Source organism: Alternaria alternata (assembly GCF_001642055.1).
Source record: "Alternaria alternata strain SRC1lrK2f unplaced genomic scaffold CC77scaffold_16, whole genome shotgun sequence".
NCBI classification, from domain to species: Eukaryota; Fungi; Ascomycota; class Dothideomycetes; order Pleosporales; family Pleosporaceae; genus Alternaria; species Alternaria alternata.
Window position 1 is genome coordinate 501,314 of NW_017306205.1, and position 17,755 is coordinate 519,068.

At 52.6% G+C, this 17,755-nt stretch overlaps 5 protein-coding genes across 5 annotated transcripts; all 5 read left to right on the top strand.

Moving 5' to 3' along the window:
* Positions 1 to 306: 306 nt before the first annotated feature.
* CC77DRAFT_940715 (hypothetical protein) lies at positions 307 to 2,759 on the top strand (the record flags this gene model as incomplete). Its single annotated transcript, XM_018534745.1, has 3 exons — positions 307 to 1,759; positions 1,827 to 2,174; positions 2,227 to 2,759. 3 exons carry the CDS (start codon positions 307 to 309, stop codon positions 2,757 to 2,759), a joined length of 2,334 nt encoding a protein of 777 aa, XP_018383688.1.
* A 1,792-nt stretch (positions 2,760 to 4,551) lies between these two features.
* CC77DRAFT_940497 (hypothetical protein) lies at positions 4,552 to 5,412 on the top strand (the record flags this gene model as incomplete). The annotated part of the gene is made up of 1 exon (XM_018534735.1): positions 4,552 to 5,412. One exon carries the CDS (start codon positions 4,552 to 4,554, stop codon positions 5,410 to 5,412), a length of 861 nt encoding a protein of 286 aa, XP_018383689.1.
* Positions 5,413 to 6,612: 1,200 nt separating this feature from the next.
* CC77DRAFT_221096 (hypothetical protein) lies at positions 6,613 to 7,706 on the top strand. The gene is made up of 4 exons (XM_018530717.1): positions 6,613 to 7,044; positions 7,200 to 7,304; positions 7,390 to 7,453; positions 7,505 to 7,706. Exons 1-4 carry the CDS (start codon positions 6,796 to 6,798, stop codon positions 7,609 to 7,611), a joined length of 525 nt encoding a protein of 174 aa, XP_018383690.1. The 5' UTR covers positions 6,613 to 6,795; the 3' UTR covers positions 7,612 to 7,706.
* Positions 7,666 to 8,942, top strand: CC77DRAFT_940505 (DUF647-domain-containing protein; the record flags this gene model as incomplete). Its single annotated transcript, XM_018534736.1, has 3 exons — positions 7,666 to 8,004; positions 8,117 to 8,161; positions 8,214 to 8,942. Coding segments are annotated over 3 exons (1,113 nt in total), but the record flags the coding sequence as incomplete, so codon positions are not given.
* A 2,789-nt stretch (positions 8,943 to 11,731) lies between these two features.
* On the top strand, positions 11,732 to 13,067 carry CC77DRAFT_940713 (regulator of G protein signaling superfamily; the record flags this gene model as incomplete). The annotated part of the gene is made up of 2 exons (XM_018534744.1): positions 11,732 to 12,292; positions 12,351 to 13,067. Coding segments are annotated over 2 exons (1,278 nt in total), but the record flags the coding sequence as incomplete, so codon positions are not given.
* Positions 13,068 to 17,755: the final 4,688 nt, after the last annotated feature.

The following is a 17,755-nucleotide window of genomic DNA, read 5'->3' on the forward strand; positions in this document are numbered from 1 at the left end:
AGCGCCAACGACACCCGCACGCCTAGTTCGCGACCCGTCTCGCACAAGTCCGCCCGCTCGTCGCGTTCAGCCCGCTCCCAGCAATCCAGCCGAACCACTGAGCAGACGCCGCTGCTTTCACAGGAAGACCGAGACGAGCACCAAAGACCAGATGATGAAGACGAGAGCACTCCCGCGACACGTTCGTTGCTGCGCTCCTTGAGTGGCGGCTCCGACAAGAGTGGCAGTGGCAAAGTCGCGCTATGGAGGAAGCGATGGCCGAGCATACTGGCTCTCGTCTTGCTGTGTCTGCTCGTCATCTTCATCATGCTCGGCTTCCTAGCCAAGGAAAGCATCGAGGAGTACTCCATGCAGGCCGCTGACTTCAAGCCTACCAAGCTCTCCATGGACGGATTGACCGACCATGGTGCCAAGGTGCACATACAAGGAGACTTCACCATGAACGCGAGCAAAGTGAAGAAGCAGAGCGTGCGCAATCTCGGCCGCTTCGGCACGTGGATCGCCCACGAGGCTGAGACTGGGCCCTTCGATGCCGACGTCTACCTGCCCGAGTATGGCAACGTCTTGATCGGCACGGCCAAGATACCCGGAGTGAAAGTGAACATCCGGAATGGACACACCACACGTGTTTCCCTTGTTGCAACTGTACAACCCGGTTCGCCCGACGGTATTCGTAATGTCGCCAACGACTGGATCGATGGCCGACTAGGGCAGATAAGGCTCAAGGCCAAGGCCCAAGTCCCGTTGAAGTCGGGATTGATCAATATTGGCAAGCAGCTCGTTGAGCAATCTATCGTCTTCCAGGGAGGCGACATTCCAACCCTTCCTCACTACAATATTACAAAGCTCAACCTTGGTGAGGCTAAGCATGGTCAGAAGGGGCTTGGTGCCGACGCCTCCATCGTCGTACAGAACGACTTCCCTGTCCAGCTCACGCTGCCTCCTGTAGCTGTCGATGTTGGTATCGAGGGCTGCTCATCATCCGACAAGCACATCATGGTGGGAACTGCTCAGACTGGCAAACTCGACATCAAGCCAAATTCAAATGTCAAAGTCGATGTTACGGGCAATGTCGACAAGCTCTCAGATCCATTGACCCAAGTATGCCCCAACTCAGCCAAGTCTCCGCTTGACGCTTTCTTGGGCGATTACATGAAGGGCCAGGACGCGACAATCTACATCAACTGCTGCAAATTCCCTGACCCTGCCACACCCGACTGGGCTCGTGAGCTACTAAAGGACATTACCGTTCCAGTTCCCTTCGCCGGAAAGTCCATGGGAAACATGATCAAAAACTTCTCTCTGGCCGACATGCACTTCAGTCTGCCCAACCCATTCGCTGAACCTGGCACGCCTGAAGCTCGTCCCAAGATCTCCGGCATTGTCAACGTCGATATTGGCCTGCCACACGAGATGAACTTCCCCGTTGATGTCACCCAGGTCAAAGCCGATGCTGACATCTACTACCATAAGAAGAAACTTGGAAAGATGAACCTAGAAAAGTGGCAAAAGGCAAACTCCACCCGTATCGAAGGTCATGGCTCAGACGGACCGTCTCTCCTCGTCCAATCTGTCATCAAGAACGCACCCATCGAAATTCTGGATGACAACCTCTTCAGTGAAGTCGTGCAAGCTCTACTTTTCGGCGGCAAATCGGTTTTGATGGATCTCAAGGCCGCAGTCAGCATTGGTGTGGATACGCCCATGGGCAAGCTCGCTGTGCGAGGAATTCCGGCGCAAGGTGTCGTACCAGTCAAACGTTCGTAACCAGTTCGTGATCCAAGTTTGGCCGCATCTCCTGCACATAGCTAACTTTTGGCGTCCAGCAATTGGTCACGGCAAAGACACCCAGCCCGGCGATGGTAAAGACGAGGCAAGCAAAATCAACGTGCAGGTCGGCAATTTGTCCATCACCGACACCTCGCCTACTTCTCTTACAATCACTGCCCTGGTCAACTTTACTAATCCTTCGAAATACTCCGCAACGGTTCCTTACTTCAACATTAACATTCTGGCCAATGGCTCCCATATCGGTAGCGCAACGGTCAAGGATATGGAAGTTTCTCCCGGTAACAACACAAACAAACTTGCATCCGTTCTTTGGGATCCTTACACCTATGGTGGTGAAAAAGGGAAGAAGATTGGTGCAGAGTTGCTGTCTCAGTATATCTCCGGTACGTCAGTGTTAACCATGACCACGATCAACTGAACTAATACGCCCAACAGGTTACAATACCACTATAACTGTCCAGGCACACGAAAATTCCGTCCCGTCTGTCCCTTACATTGGCCGCCTGCTCTCGCAATTTCCCATCGAACGCCCTATGCCGCACATGTCAACCCCCAAGAAGCCGTGTGATAGTGATGACTGCGACGACCCGGAAGATGATGGCAGGTCCCACTTCATCCGTGGCACTACCATGCATCTCATCACAAGTACAGCCGTCTTCACTCTTGCATCACCTTTCCGCGCTACAACAATGTACATAACTAGCATGGATGCGACGGCCTATTACGAAGGTCACACAGCTGGAAAAATCGTTTACGATCTGCCTTTCGCTGTGCCTCCTGGCCTTTCTGAATCTCCGCGCTTACCCGTCGACTGGTCATTCGGTAGCCTTGGGTACCAAGCCATCAAGAGAGCACTTGGTGGGCAGTTGAAACTTAGCGCTTTCGCGAACGTGGGTGTTCGCATTGGCGAATGGCGAGAGGATATATGGTTCCAAGGTGGCAAGATCGGAGCGAATGTCCGTCTTTGACGCTCCAAAACAGGCTGGGTCTAGATCTTCAGGCGTGATGAGAGGATTGCATTCGTGTGTATACTAGGATAAGTTGAACAGGATGGGTAAGACAGTACACGCTCGATAGCGTTGGGTATATCTTCAAGGCAGGAGGCGTTTAGGTTTATGAAATTGCTAGCATGACGCTCTCGATGCGTCAATATGAGACATGTCTCTCCCTTGATCACGTTCGTATCTTGATTCCTATTTCGAGATCCCCCCGCTTTGCAAGCGGAATTCTGTGTCCTTTTGGGTCATAGTCTAATTGGTCTCTTGGCTTGATACAGTACCCGCACTGTACTATCACAGGCGAACCCCCTCTTTACGCGCCTTTCATACGTCTTTGTTACAAAGGACTAGCGATATTTCGTGGATCTGAGTGATAGAATGTCACCATATTATCTTAGCGTAGAAGCAGCTTTTACTAGTGGAACGATGACGGTATATTGACTCTACGATCTCTTCAACTTGTTCAACCGAGACAGGCCAGGCAAGCCTTCCTAGTCGTGGATTCTGAAGGGCAGGTGACAAGGGGCATGTTCAGCTAAACTATACTTCATCATATTGAAATGCGCTAGCGCAAAGGTACCACACAGGGCAGGGGCTAACGGTCTACCGCTTATACTTGCTCACTTCAAGATGAGCTGAGATCGCAAACGCCCAAAAGGTACTTGGTGTGATGACTGAGCCAACAAGTGATAGGGGTCCCGGCAAAAAAGAAGCATTTTCAGGTCTCAAATCAAGAGTGTTTCGAGATGAGCCCATACCTTCACCGCAGAACATATTAACGGCGTCACTGCGGCGTTTTCGCTGAGTGATTGAGCGAGTCCATGTCTGCTTCATCGCGATTCTCGATTGTCGATGGTTCTCGAAGTCAATTTCCCATCTTTTGACCTTGCTGCAAATCAGCCATGTGGACACTCGATTAGCGGAATATACCGAGCCGTTTGACGCCAAGATTCGTGCCACCAGGGCATGGTAGACCAAGTGGAAGCTGCTGGAACGACAAAGCAGTCGGCGATGACCATATGCTGGATAGATCCAGGTGCTGAGGGAAGTATTACCAGATATGTCACTGCCTAAACGTGATTGGGTTTAGCATATCAGCTCGCTGGCCGTGGCTGGCCGTGATTGGCCGAGGAACACTCGCCCGGCACTAAAATTTCCCTCCCCGCGTATCGAACTTCAGCGTGCATCTGTGTCAACGTCACGGCACTCTGCAACATGGGAACGAGGGCTTCGTCTCACACCGTCGGAAGACGGGCTTCGCGTACTACAAATGCACTGAATCGACCCTTCTAGACCGCTACCCCTAGCGCGGATCGTATGATTTTGCTGGGCGCTGCAAGATTACTTGAGAGTTGGCCTTTCAGGTGGCGGATATCGCAGCTGCAAGAGAGGCTATGAGAACGTTTTTGTCACATGGTTTGGGTTGCAGCTGAAGTCTTGTGTGATACAGGTTGTTGCGTTTCCGCCATTTTTGCTGGCCGCCCGGTGCTCCGAAGATTCTAGGCGCAGCATACCTAACCAAGCTTACGGCATCGTCTGGGAGTTGGCAAAAGCCGGTGTATCGCCTTTTGATCGTTCGATTATTCTGCTTTCACCCGATCACTGGCTGCGATCACCAGCTAGGATACCAAGCTAAGTCTGTGAACAGGGGGGGTCAGAGAAACGAATAGTCCTTCGATATATACCTTCCATATGACATCGCCCAAAATTCAGTGACTAGTAATAAGCGTTCAACACGGCCCTGCGGCAGCGGCACATCAAGATGGACTTCTCTAACCTACCTGCCTTCTCCATGGCTGCGAGCAACCCATTGTACTCTCCCAACAGCGATGCTTTTCCATCACCGGATGAAATCGACGCATACCTTACTGAGTCGTATCCCGCGCTTTCGGACTATGGTTTCAATAGCTACAACGATAGGAGTAGCTCATGCTTCGACCGATCCATCACACCAGGAGACTCAGATCTCAATTGGAGCGCACCGGTACCCAGCAGCTATATCAACAACCCATCGCTCGTCACTACAACCAATGCAGTCTCGAACCCCCCTCAGAACGCATGGTCAAATTATAACCCCTCGCCGCTGAGCTGTCCAGCCGACTTTCAACACACCTATCCCGAATCCGGATTTCCCGGCGGCTTTGCCTCAAACCCCTCTCCCTTGCCAACTCCCCCTAGCCACGGCAGCCCAACTTCCCCCTCACCAATCGCGACGCACCACCCCTCTCCAGAAGATACCAGCCTTAAGCCGCCTCCACCACGCAAGCGGGGCCGTCCTCGTTTGCACCGCCCCGCCTCAGAACCCTCTGCTACTACCGCCGCCGTCAACAAAATCACCCGTACGCAATGCATGCCCCACACCGAAGTCGAACGCAAATACCGCGAGAAGCTCAATGCAGAGCTAGAGCGGTTACGTCGGGCGGTGCCCATGTTGCCACAGTGCGATAACGGAGATACAGGTGCCGTGAAACCTAGTAAGAGTATGGTGCTCGCGGTTGCTATTGACTATATCAAAGAGCTGGAGAGACAACGAGACGCGGCGGTTGAAGAGGTGGAGAGATTGGGAGGTAAAATGAGATTTGGGAGGACAGCAACCAAAAAAAGGGGGGATGGAGACGCTTGAGCGGCAGTGCTGGTTTTGTCGTGTTGTGAAGAGAGAGGGCGATCAAAAGTTGGGTTCTGCGTTTCACGTCTTCCAGGCACTTGATCTGCGGGTGCAGATCCGTAAGCTACATTCTGGATATGCATGCATTCTCAACTCTACCATACTTTATGCGGAGCAGAGAAAGGGCCGTAAGGCATGGCTGGTTACATGCCATGTGCTGCATAAGATCTCGAGCGCAATTCATTGGACCTGTAACTGGCACGTAATATGAGGACATGAGGTTAGATACCCCAAGTAATGTTTTGTTAGCTGGGAGGTGATTCTGTAGCAAAACGTTTGACAGATACACGGTAGCGCTTGTGCTACCAGCAGACATTTAAGTTTGCTAGTTCTCTTCTGTTTTACAATAGTCCTTTGGTGCTTCGAGTACATAATATCGAGCCAGTGACAACAAGCAACGATTCTTCACTTAGATAATGTATTTATATACTTCGTTCATGGATCATGCCCTGCTAGGCAATAGTAATTCTTTACACAAGGACGTTCGGATATTGTGGGCTGTGTCTCAATGTGAAGAACTACTTACAAATATTTGGAAACTCTGTATGTCATGATCATATTACCTTTTTGCTCGAAGACACAGTCTCATAACCTCACGTTTCCTTTTTTTACAGTCACTCATTGTCACAACCTATGCTTAAATGCTAGGTTCATTCGCAGCATGCTCGATCTACCTCCTAGTTCCTCCACTTGTCCGCACTTCTCCTTCGCCAGGATATACCTATCCCTGTATTTACGTTAGGCCATGCCTAAGGAATGCTTTTGTTTCACGCAAATTGCAGAAGATTTCAGCATGGAGTTAGCATGTGTCTTGTGGTAAACACAGTAGTGAGAGACAATGACAAGCAGTTAGTCGACAGGTGTTCAATGCATGTAGGCGACGTTGATACGTACGTCCAAAGCACTCCTGCTACCCCATTTAGTCTTACCTGCCCAAGCTTCCCAACTGCGTCTACCAATCGGTACCTTCCCTGAGGGCGACTATGCTTACATGCATCACACGACCACATATCCGACATACGAAGTCAACGCATCAACACTCAAGGCAGACGACTTAGCTACCTCTTTGCAGTAAAGCTATGTAGACTGAAGCAAAGTACGTTGCATTGGCATTTTTGTTGAGGTAGCAATACAGGGTTTCAAATAAGCATCACTCTGTAATAGATGAGTTATGGCTGGGGCTAGCGAGACGTGGCTGCGTGCACAGATATGTATTTGATTGTGAGAATAGGCGGATAAAGCGGCGAGCAAACTCCAAGATGCTATCAGGGAGGCAAAGACGTTAGATTAGGATTTTGGATAGTGGAGAAGGTATGTAAGATATCGCGGGGGGAGCTATTGATGTGCGATCGGGTTGTGTTTGGTCTGAGATCCACACGTTCGTTCGCCCGCCCCTCCTCTCCAACCTCCCCTCCCACTAGCGCACATCGTTCGCAAGCCACACATCCAACGAGTTTGCTCGGCGCTCACACCATTCTCAGACCACTGACCCGTAACTCGATGGCGCTTGAGATTGCCGAGCGAGACGAGGCGGGGAACTTGGTGTTGGAGTATCTTGCTGAGGCGCAGGGAACGAGGGTTGACGTGATTGTATGTCGCATGCACATTTCTCTATCAGGCTTGGTTCTGCGATCTGAACTTCCTCCTCAGAACTTAGATTGGGAATATCGATCGAAGTCATGGTTCAACCCATGAAAGTAAGGCCAGCAAACAATTTCGCTAACGCAACACGCCCCTCATCTTAGTATCCCAAAGAAGCGAAGAGCTATGCGCAACGCCTTCTTGGTGTTTTCTTACCAGCAGGGTATCCGCAGAGTGTGACGGAGGATTATATTCATTACCAGATCTATGTAAGTCTATTGCGACCTTTGCCATCCTGACAATGGCTGGCGTTGTGATGATGGGGTGAGAAGCTGATAAGAGAATACGGCACAGGACTCGCTTCAGGCATTTTCTTCCTCGATTGCAGGGCTGTTGGCATCGAGAGCTGTGTTGGAAGGTATGTTTCCATGCACATTATAGTGTGTGTTCCTTATCTGTTTCTTCTCAGTCATTGTGCGAGTTTGCTGTTGTGCGTGGTCAACAAGTCTCCACGTATTGAGGTCAAGATATGGAAATTATGCATTGCAGGCGTCAGATACAGCGGAACCCCTATGACGATTAAACAGCAACAACACAACCATGCATTCGCCTGTCTAACACCTACAAACAGGCGTCGGCGTAGGTGACTCGACTGCCTCCCCGACCTCCGCACTCCTCCTCTCTGTGCTCCAGGAGTCAACCGGCCGCATCGCTACAATTCTCTTTGCGCACCGTCTCGGCACGGCTCTTGAGCCAGAGTGTAAGATGTTTCGCCTGGCCGCCGACGTTTTCAACGATACAGCAATGGTGCTCGATTGCTTGTCGCCCGCTTTTCACAAACCAATCCGTGTGGCGGTGTTGAGCTTTTCGAGTTGCTTGAGGGCACTGTGTGGAGTCTGTGCGGGCAGTGCAAAGGCAAGCTTGAGCGCACACTTTGCGAGCAAGGGCAATCTGGGGGAGGTCAATGCTGTGAGTGACGTATTGTTATCTTCGGACCCGAAGGTAGAGAGTTGAGACATATTTTGATCGACGTTATCTGAAAGTGGGGTGCAGATGAACGGTGATACTGACTCGTTCCTAGAAAGACTCAAGCCAAGAGACGGTCATATCTCTACTGGGTATGCTCGTGGGTATCCCCAAAACCTCCACCACTCGTGCATTGACTGACGGCCATGTAGGCAGGCAGCCTTGTGGTATCGCATATAACCTCGCCTTTCGCGACGTGGACCACACTCCTCTTCCTCCTGGCTGTACACCTAGCCACCAACTATGCCGCGGTGAAAGCCGTCCGTATGCGGTCTCTTAACAGACAACGAGCCAATATCCTCTTCAGCAGCATACTTCAACACGGTGTCGTCCTGAGCCCAAACGAGGTTTCCAAACGCGAAAGGATCTTCCACAGAGGTGACGTACTGCGCTGGTCGGACGACGAAATGCTCGGGCATTGTAAGATTGGCGTATCTCTCCAGGAAATGCTAGGCCGAATGGGCGAGCAAAATACGCAGACTGGCTCACTTGCGCTTCACGCTATTCAAATCTCCGAACTGCTTACCGTCTTCACCAGCGAGGCATACATAGCATGTCCCGCCGCATCCGCAGTCGACATCTCAATCGTACTGAAGGCAGGGTGTGGACCGAATGATCAGCTCAAAGCATGGGCGCACGCACTGTTGCTTGCGAAGAGAGCCCGAGATGGCAAAGGTCACTCGGGTAACAAGCCCAATACAGCATCAGCCCCGCCCAAGGATCGCCTGATTGCTGAGCTGAGGCAGACGTTGGAGGACGTCCGGGTGATGTTTGACAAGTACGGGAACGAGATGATGGGGAAGGGATGGGATCTAGATGTAGCTGCGATGGAGACAAGGGCCGGGACACGGTTGCAGATTGGGGTCCAACAGGTCGGATGACGAGATGGTTTGGACATGAACTGCCTTGCACAAGAGCCGTGAAACGAACGACGTGAAGGAGACCAAGGGAGCACCCAGAAGACCATCTTGTTGGGGACGACAGGTAACCCGATTGAAGCGCTCGCGTGTCGCAGGCTGTCTTGGGATCCAGGTCAAACGGTGCTCGGTAACGACGTCAGCAGGTTGACTCACCCACAGCCGCATGGGATCGGCACCAGCATGTACGGCTGGCCCTATGTTTGAAGCAGTTTGATGACCACCAGCATGTCTCTTAGCATTTTATTCTTTTTTTCCCCTCTCACACACTTTGCCAGCGCAGAGACATCAGTGCATGGCTCAAACAGTGGTTACGATCCACATCGGTCCGGTTTCATGTATACCTGGCGTCTCTTCGGCGGCCGGTGGCCGGTTCCGAAGTAATCAATGCTGGCGTCCAAGCTCAACACCACAATGTGGAGTGTGGACAGGCAATGCTGTGCGAAGAATGGAAACTAAGGCTAAATGCCATGAATCTCGTGACAGCTAGCAGCCATGTAACAGTGCTAGCATCAGGTTGGTATGTGAAGATTTGTTCAGACTCCTGGTAGGGAAGCTGGTCCCGAGGGCGTGGTCGTTGGGGCTCTAACAAGCAAAAACCCGCACATTACGGACGCCACCATGCAAGGAGAAGACATGTCGTTCCGACATAGCTGAGGCTCGAACAAGAGAGACTCGGCCAAGTTAGCATGTGGTTTCATGGATGGCGGCCCTCCGACCGGCGTGGGATGCGGCTAAAAAATGAAACCCCACGAAGCGGTGAAGCGGGTGAATCAATCGAATACGCGAGCAGAGGGGGGCCCACTGGCTGCGTCATGTTGTGTTCCTGAGGCTCCGAGCTTTTTTTTGTTGGCGGCTCAAAATTTTCGGTGCGGATTGATTTTGGTTGACCGTAGGGGCGTGCTGAGTCGATAGCCGGCTAGTGACGGTGTTGCAACGACAGCGCAGTCCTTCTAGAAGCGCCACAGAGGCAGCTTTGCGAAGCACAACAGGGTCGGCGCTTGGAGAAAGCCCGAGGAAGAAGCTCAACAGTATGTAACGCTACATTGAATGGGTGAGCCATGTCCGAGAGAAGGCTTCAAGGTGGAGTGTTGCAAGCGTTACGCTGGGCCATGCAGGAGGTTGATGGAGCGATGCTGGATCGACAGACAAGGCAATTGTGGCTGCACTAAGATGGTTTAGGCAAAATTCTAGAAGAGAGAAATCGTTCTGGAAGATTTCTTCGGTTGCACGGTAATGAATTGGCGAAGCAACAGGGATGAAGACGGGTGGCCTGATCATGTGGTAGCGCTGGTGGAACGTCAGCATTCCAGGCTTGGCAACGAGGACGAGGACGACGACAACGACGACGACGACAACAAGTACGAGGATAACAAAGGCAGTTTAGACGTGCATGGAGAGCAGCGATGGTGATTGCGTAGATCCTATGTAAAGCACAAAAGAAAGATGGCGTGTAGACGTCTGTTGGCACGGTGTTTGCTAGAGATTAGTGCTAGAGACGTGCTAGAAGGCTAGAAGAGGCGCCGGCGCATCCCAAGTGGATCATGGTTGGCTGAGGGGAGCATTGGAGGACGAGTTTGACCCCAGGCGTAGGGCCAGGGCCAAGTGTGTGGCCGTGCGGGCTCGGCTGGTGTAAGACAGTGCAGGCGTGATTGGCGAGGAAGGCATGATCAAGTGCCGTTGCGCGCGCACATCACGCGGCAGAAGGTGACATTGTCGACAAGTTGCTGCCGAGGGCTGCGCAAGGCATTGTGACAAAGCAAGCAATAGACGACATTGCCTGCATCACAAAGGAAGGTCTCCTCAGAGAGTCATAGGGTGGATTAGTGGGCGGGTGCCGGAAGCCCGCTGGAAGCCTTGCCTGTGGACATTCCATGAGCAGCAAGAGCACAAGAACAAGAAGAAGAACCAGAACAAGAACAACAAGAGTCGCGATTGCGTCTCCAAAGGGAAACTGGAGAAGGGTGTGGGCTTCTTTATCAGAGAAAAAGGGCCGAGCGGCGCACAAGGCTGGGGGGAGGCTATGGTAATCTATGCAGGCAGACTAGTGCCGGGCGTCGGAACCAGATGGGAATGGCTCGAGGTGGGTGAGGTGATAGCAGCAGTGGTTTTGGTGGTGCGCTCGTTCGCTCGGACAGCGACGACAGACGGCGGCTGGCGGTGATGATTTGTGCAGTCGCGGTTTGTCACGACAGGCAGGCAGCGCTCTAGGGGCTTTGTGGTGGCGAAAGAGGGCAGCGCAGTGTGCGCCAGGGGGCGGTTTCGGCAAGGATGACGATGCGGGCGTGCGTCTTCCAGAAGACGCCGGCAGCCAATCAGAGACCGGCAGCGACTGGCCGCTTTAACGGCGTTTGGGTGCCCTCAGCCATGGGCCCTCGATCCTTCTTGATGGCCAAACCGCTGGTGGGCCCTGGCGTGTGCGTCCTGACTGAGCTTTCCGCCCAAGCATTGACCCAAGACTCCCTGACTCTCCACTGCCGCTTGCTCAAAACCACGCTGAGCCGCACCTGTCCATACCCACGTCCTGACGCATATCGGCCTTTCTGTCTCACCACGCACTCGTCACAGCCCACAGCTGCCACCCAGTCTCCGCCCGCCGACCCACCCAACGCCTCTATATACCCGCCCATCGCCCTCGCCCTCGCCAGCACTGCCGCTGAAGACGCTCGATGCTGCCCTCGGATTTATAGCCTTGTCCTCCACCACTCCCACACCCACTAGGTTCGCCCGAACCGAGTGCCGCCAACGCCAAGCTGGCGCAACAACTCCAACTCTGTTCCTGTGACGCCCTCGACGAGCAGAGCAGGAAAAACGCCCGCCGTGTCTACAAGCACTTCTGGAAGAGCGTCATGGTCGCACGCAAGCCCGGCACCCACGCCCTGTCCATCACAACACACTCGACCCAGCACTCGTCGTCGTCGACATCATCCTCGCCCACGCCCTCGCTGGCCTCGCTGCATGCCCGCGACGCCAACATGGCCATGTCCGACTGCACCCCCGCCCCATTGACCGTCTCAATACCCAAGAACATCCAGAGCCCCCAATGCCGCAAACCAAACCTCCAGGAGATACTCAGCAACACCGCCCCGCCCCCCTACACCCTCACCTCCTTCATGGCCTTCCTGTCACAGAACCACTGCCTTGAGAACCTCGAATTCACAATGGACGCCTCCCGCTACCGCAAGCACTACTCCAAGATGGTCAACCGCCATCCCGGTACTCCCATCTCGCCCTTGTCTGAAGAGTGTGGCTACGTGCTCATGCTCTGGCGTCGACTCATTGACGCTTACATCCGCGAGTCCGGTCCACGAGAAGTGAGTCCACAAGAAACCAACCCTGCCCCAATAAGACATGCCGCTAACACAGCCCCAGGTCAACCTCCCAGCTGAAGTCCGCGACCAACTTCTCAGCCTCTCCGACACCTACGTCCCACCCCACCCATCATCGTTAGACAGTGCCGTGGCCAAGATCAACGAGCTCATGGAGGAGAGTGTATTGGTCTCGTTCCTCAACTCAGTCAGCCCACAGAGCGCTCACCCCGCCAGCCACGAGAGCTACGCTGGCAGTAACATCTCTCGCTCATCGACCCGCAGCTACGAGGAGCGGAGTCTCCTTTCCCGATCGTCACAGCCGCCCATGCCTGCGAAACAACGGGCATCGGCACCCTCATCCCTCACTTCCGGCTTCATGGCATCTCGTCCCTTCTCGCATTCACGCTTCCACTCCCAGCCCACCTCTTCCGGTCAAGCACCCACCCGCATCACCTCGGGCTACACCAGCGGCAGCGATGCATTGACTGACGACTCTGGCAGCGCCAGTAGTCCGTCGGGAATGAGCGACCCACTGACACCTCCTGGCACCCCGCCCATGAGCGATTACCCCATGGCCGACTTCCAGCAAGCCTACTACGACACAGGCTCAAACAGTGGCACCCCGAGTCCTCGCAACAGCCGGGGCGAGCACAACGGTCTTGCCAACGCCACCAGGGATAGCTGGAAGCGAGTAAGCAGCAAGTTGTGGCCCAAGAAGAAGAGCGGCAGCCAGCTCCGAGATGACGAACCAGGTGTTGTTGAGGGTGGTCTCTTCTAAGCCGCCATCCATTCAACCTCGTCATCCTCTTCACTCATACCAACATTTTCACATTTAAAAGCAGAGACGATCATGACGATGCAATCAGAGCGATTTGCATCACCTAAACCTTGCATATTGGGCTGCATAACCACCGGCGTAACTGAATTTCCACACCCGACTTCTACGGGCATGCGAAGGCGCAACTGGCTCACACGACCCGGCGAGGTTGTTTTCGGCATTTTCACTTCCCTTCTCAACTTCAGACTACTAGACATTTTTGCGAAACGGCGTTGGGAAACTTCCTGGCCACGCTTCCTATATCCACTTGGCGTGGCTAGGCCGAGGCGTTACCTTTGACGTTGCTTCATCATCAAGAGCATATCACGAATGACTTATTTGGGCGGACGGTTCTGACTTTCTTCTGTGTATCATTATGGCTACCTTTCACTTTTCCCCAAAAAAAACAGCGGGAAGGCTTTTTCTGTTCATAGGCATGGATGGGGGTGGATTGGAGTAGATACCAAAGCGTCCGAAACGCTAGAATCACGATTGTTACCATGTTGGTCACCAACACACAAAGTTTGTTCCCACTGGAACATGGACGTGACGTTTTGACTTCTACATCGAGCCATGACAAATCGACAGATGACCTCCTTTCCTACCAGCAAGTTGGAACTCGAAGCGCCTCCAATCCGATGCCTTGCATAGGAACTTTTTCGCCCGTCTGGGACTTGATGTAGATCCTCGCGTAACCTATGCGAAAGCGAACAAGAGAAAGGGATATCCCCAATCCACCATGTCCTCCGTGTTACTGGGACTTCCGTCGGTGGTCACATAGGACAGGAAGACTCCATTCTCATTTCCACTTGCATACAACTCGGCGGCATCCCTTGGATCCTTTCCCGCCCCTACTTGTACCCGTTGGGCTGGAGACGGTGTCCGAAATCCCGGGCGAATTAACTACTAGGTTAGGAAAGCCCTTGATGTGCTCTTACCTTCAGCTACGCCATTGATGTGCTTCCCGTGGCCACGGGTTGGGTAAGGGATGCGCTGGTCCCCGAGCGAGGTGCCCGGCGCGAGGGGAGCTGGGCGAAGAAGGATGTGCCATGTGAGAGGGAAAAACCGGTGTGTTGGGTGGTGAAATCTGGGGCTCGTGAGACAGGAAAGAGTGAACATGTTCCTTGCCAAGTTGTTGAGATGGATTCCCGCTGACGATAAATGTCATGGTTCATGTGACATCCTAGGCGTCCGTAATAGAACCTAGAATCTCGTCTGTTCTATTTTCACACATGTTGCGTTCTACTCCGGCTCCGAACTACCCCTAACCAAGGCGTAACTTGCTCATCATCACCCGCTCCATCCTATAGAATCCAAACTCTAATCACTACATCACATACATAGCACACCGATCAGGCTCTCTCTCCCCAGCTTACCAGCTCCAAAGACTTGCAACCGAGCCACCAGCACCCGTCCGCCGACCCCAAAATACAGTTTAACATTCCCAATACCATTCCATGGCCCATGTCCCGTGGCTGCGGAAACCATGTTCGTTTCCAGAACACATCTCCCAATTGTCACTGCTTGCCAAGTCTATTCCACCTTTCTCGTGTCAACTGCCAGCAACTGTGCCGCAAAGGAAGCGAAACCGAGTAATGTTGGTGGTGGCGTGGGTAGGAAGACCATGCACAACTCTTCCGTCCACGAGGTTGGACTTGTTTCGTTTCCATTCTTTGACATGCCTTGGGCAACTTTGCACGTGGAGTTGCCTTGCATTGCATTGCTGTTCCGTGGTACCGCGAACGCCATTACGACGTTGGTGAATATGAGCCAATGTGCCACGTAGAGATGCAGTGATACATGTATACGGCATGACTTTAGATTCTAGATGTTGTCTCAATGGTGCATCGGTGAGGTTTGTAATGTGCTATATTGTGGCCTGGACGTTGTGTTGTTGAGCGCTTACGGCGGTTACAGGCCAGGGTTCTACTTCTCCAGGTGGGTAAACTCTACTTGTTTCAGAGATGGTACCTTGAGGCCATGTTCAGGCGTGACATGTTTCACTCCAACTCTGGTGGAGAGAATGACTCGATACTTGCTGGGGTTCCATGTCCGATCACGATGTTGCTCGGAGAAGGTATTTGTGTTCTTGTGTTATGTTGGCGTGTGCTGAATTGCGACGCTTGGAGCACAAGACCGCACGGTGCAAATCCTTGGTTGGAACCATGGAGCTTTGCGTGTTGCTGATATTGCTACAAAAGCTGCTTTCTTCACGGTGGTTGATGCATGTGATCTGTATTTCAAGTCATGAAGGAAAGACGCAAGGTAGGCTACATGATTATCCAGTGCGATTTCCAATCAACCCATCTGTTGCAGCATCGCAGCCCATCGTAACTAAAAGTGACAACGCACTGCATGCATCTGCTCGATTTTATTCAAGATGTCAATCCACGATACGTGGCTATTCAATTCCCGCAACCATCTTCCTTTATTCCCACATTCTACCGTGAGTAACACCGACCTCCTTCCCTATCCACCCAAGCTTCTCGGCACTTGTACCCAGCGCACAGCCTCCCGCGCGGCCATTGCATTGCAGACGGACTTGCCACCAGCACGCCGTCCAAACCTACCAGTGACGAATATGTTCCAAGCCTGACTATGGGATACCAAGAGGAGCCGACTAACCACTCGACGGCAACACCCGTTTGCCGATGCTTGATCGACCCCCGCGGAGGTTGAAGAGAAAGCAAGGCTGTGATACGTCAATGTGCAGGTACTATTGCTACCTAGGTATCAACGGACCTGAACATTGTGAACACTCCACTTGGCCCAGTATAAGCTAACTGCTAGTACACAACCAGCCTTGCATTTGCATAGCTATTACCATCGAAGGGAAAAAAAAGTCGCGCAGGTACGATGACGAAGCTTGTGCAACGTAAACCACGTCCCTGACCAGGTTTGCGCAGCTTACCCCTCATCTCTCCTCATCATCGTGCACCTGCATGGAACACATGCAACCTAGATACCAAGAGAGGGGGGTTCACCGAAAAGCAAACACCACAGTGGCAAAACTTCTCGAAGCCTTCTAGAAAACCGTCGCGTTTCGCTGAAGATAAGCCACAAGATTCGCAAGTGACGTTAGGATCGTAATCGACAGCCTAGTGTTGACGATCATCTCAGGATACAACAGCAGCGTCGTGGGGCACCAAAATGTTACTGATCTTCGCTCGGTAGGCGGTGCGAAGCTACAGACTTGCGCAGGTGCTGTTCACGTAATATGCAATCAGAGGTGCTTGCAAGTCCCTTGCAGCGCCTCGCAAATAGGAAGATGAGGAGCTGGGTGGATGCAAGAAGTTTGTCTTAGCATTCCCGACCCCGCACGACGTTAGGGGCGCAGCTGAACCACGACCTACGCCATGTTGCGTCGAAAACACCGAATCGCACGTTTCAATGGTCAAATCTGCCACTGACCAATGGATGTAGGATCCGCCTAAGCATGCAACTCCTTCTTCCACCCGCCTACAGTGAGTTAGCATCAGAGTTCCGCCAATTCCTCTTTCCCATTAGTGTCTTCTGCCGGAGCAAAAGCAGCGCACACTGATCGTCGCCTTCCCGTTGAGGTGAAGATGGACAGCTGTGTCAGCGGACCACGACACTAGTGAGGGGACAAAGCAGGGCCAAAAGCAGCACGCCGCTGATCGCACGCGCCATAAGACACGATCGTGTGTGACGAGAGGCACTAAGGGGCAACTGCCGTTAGTAGTGGGCTTCCCAATGGCCGTAGTTTGCTGATCTTGGTGAGTGTGTGTGGTGGTTTATCGGAGGACAGGTCGGAGTTGAGAGGTTACGATTGATAGCGTCTTGCAGTTATCGATGATGGCGATATGAATTAATTAAGCATAGCCTAATAAGCGATACACTATGGTTGGTCTCTTACCGGCTTGCAGGCCCCTACTTTGTATGTACATCGGTGTAGCATTTGGGATGTGTTCCGAATACCTATTGTCTTTGCTGACAACTCCCGACCCCATTAAACTTCACGATCGGTAGAGACCTCCGTGTTTGCGCTAAACTTCTCATATCAAAGAAAACGACATGATGCAAATTCCAAGTCCCCACCCAGCTAATGGACACACGGGTTGTTAGTGCATTCATCATGCCGTATAATGTGTATATGCCATGTAAAGGGCTAGAGACATTGCGGCACGATACACCGCACCTGCATCAACCCCATGCCGCATCACGATCACCGTTGCGATCGCGATCGCAGTTGTGATACATGTGGATACCAGCACAGGCACAGTAAGAGAGTGATGAGCTCCCTCCCTTACCTCATAAAATTCTAGACCTTCCAAAGTGAGCAATCAATTCAATCAAACTCCGCCGCACAGTTTGACCATCGGGCCTGCTCCCACGTCTACAGTAGGAAGGTTGCCGTACACATGGAATATCGGCCGACACTCCGATCGATGATGAGACCCACGGAAATCAACACCATGTGCTATCGGTCCTACGTAAACTCACGATACCACGTACACTTTACTCAGACCACGTGCAAGCACGCAATATGAATCGTCTCCGTCTCCGCGTTGCAGCAGATACAGAACCCACTGACTGACCGATCCGGCCCGTTGACTGCCATGGTGCCGGCTGGGCGCATGCCTCATCTTTCCAATATAGTTCTTTAATCTATCCTGCTTACCCGCACT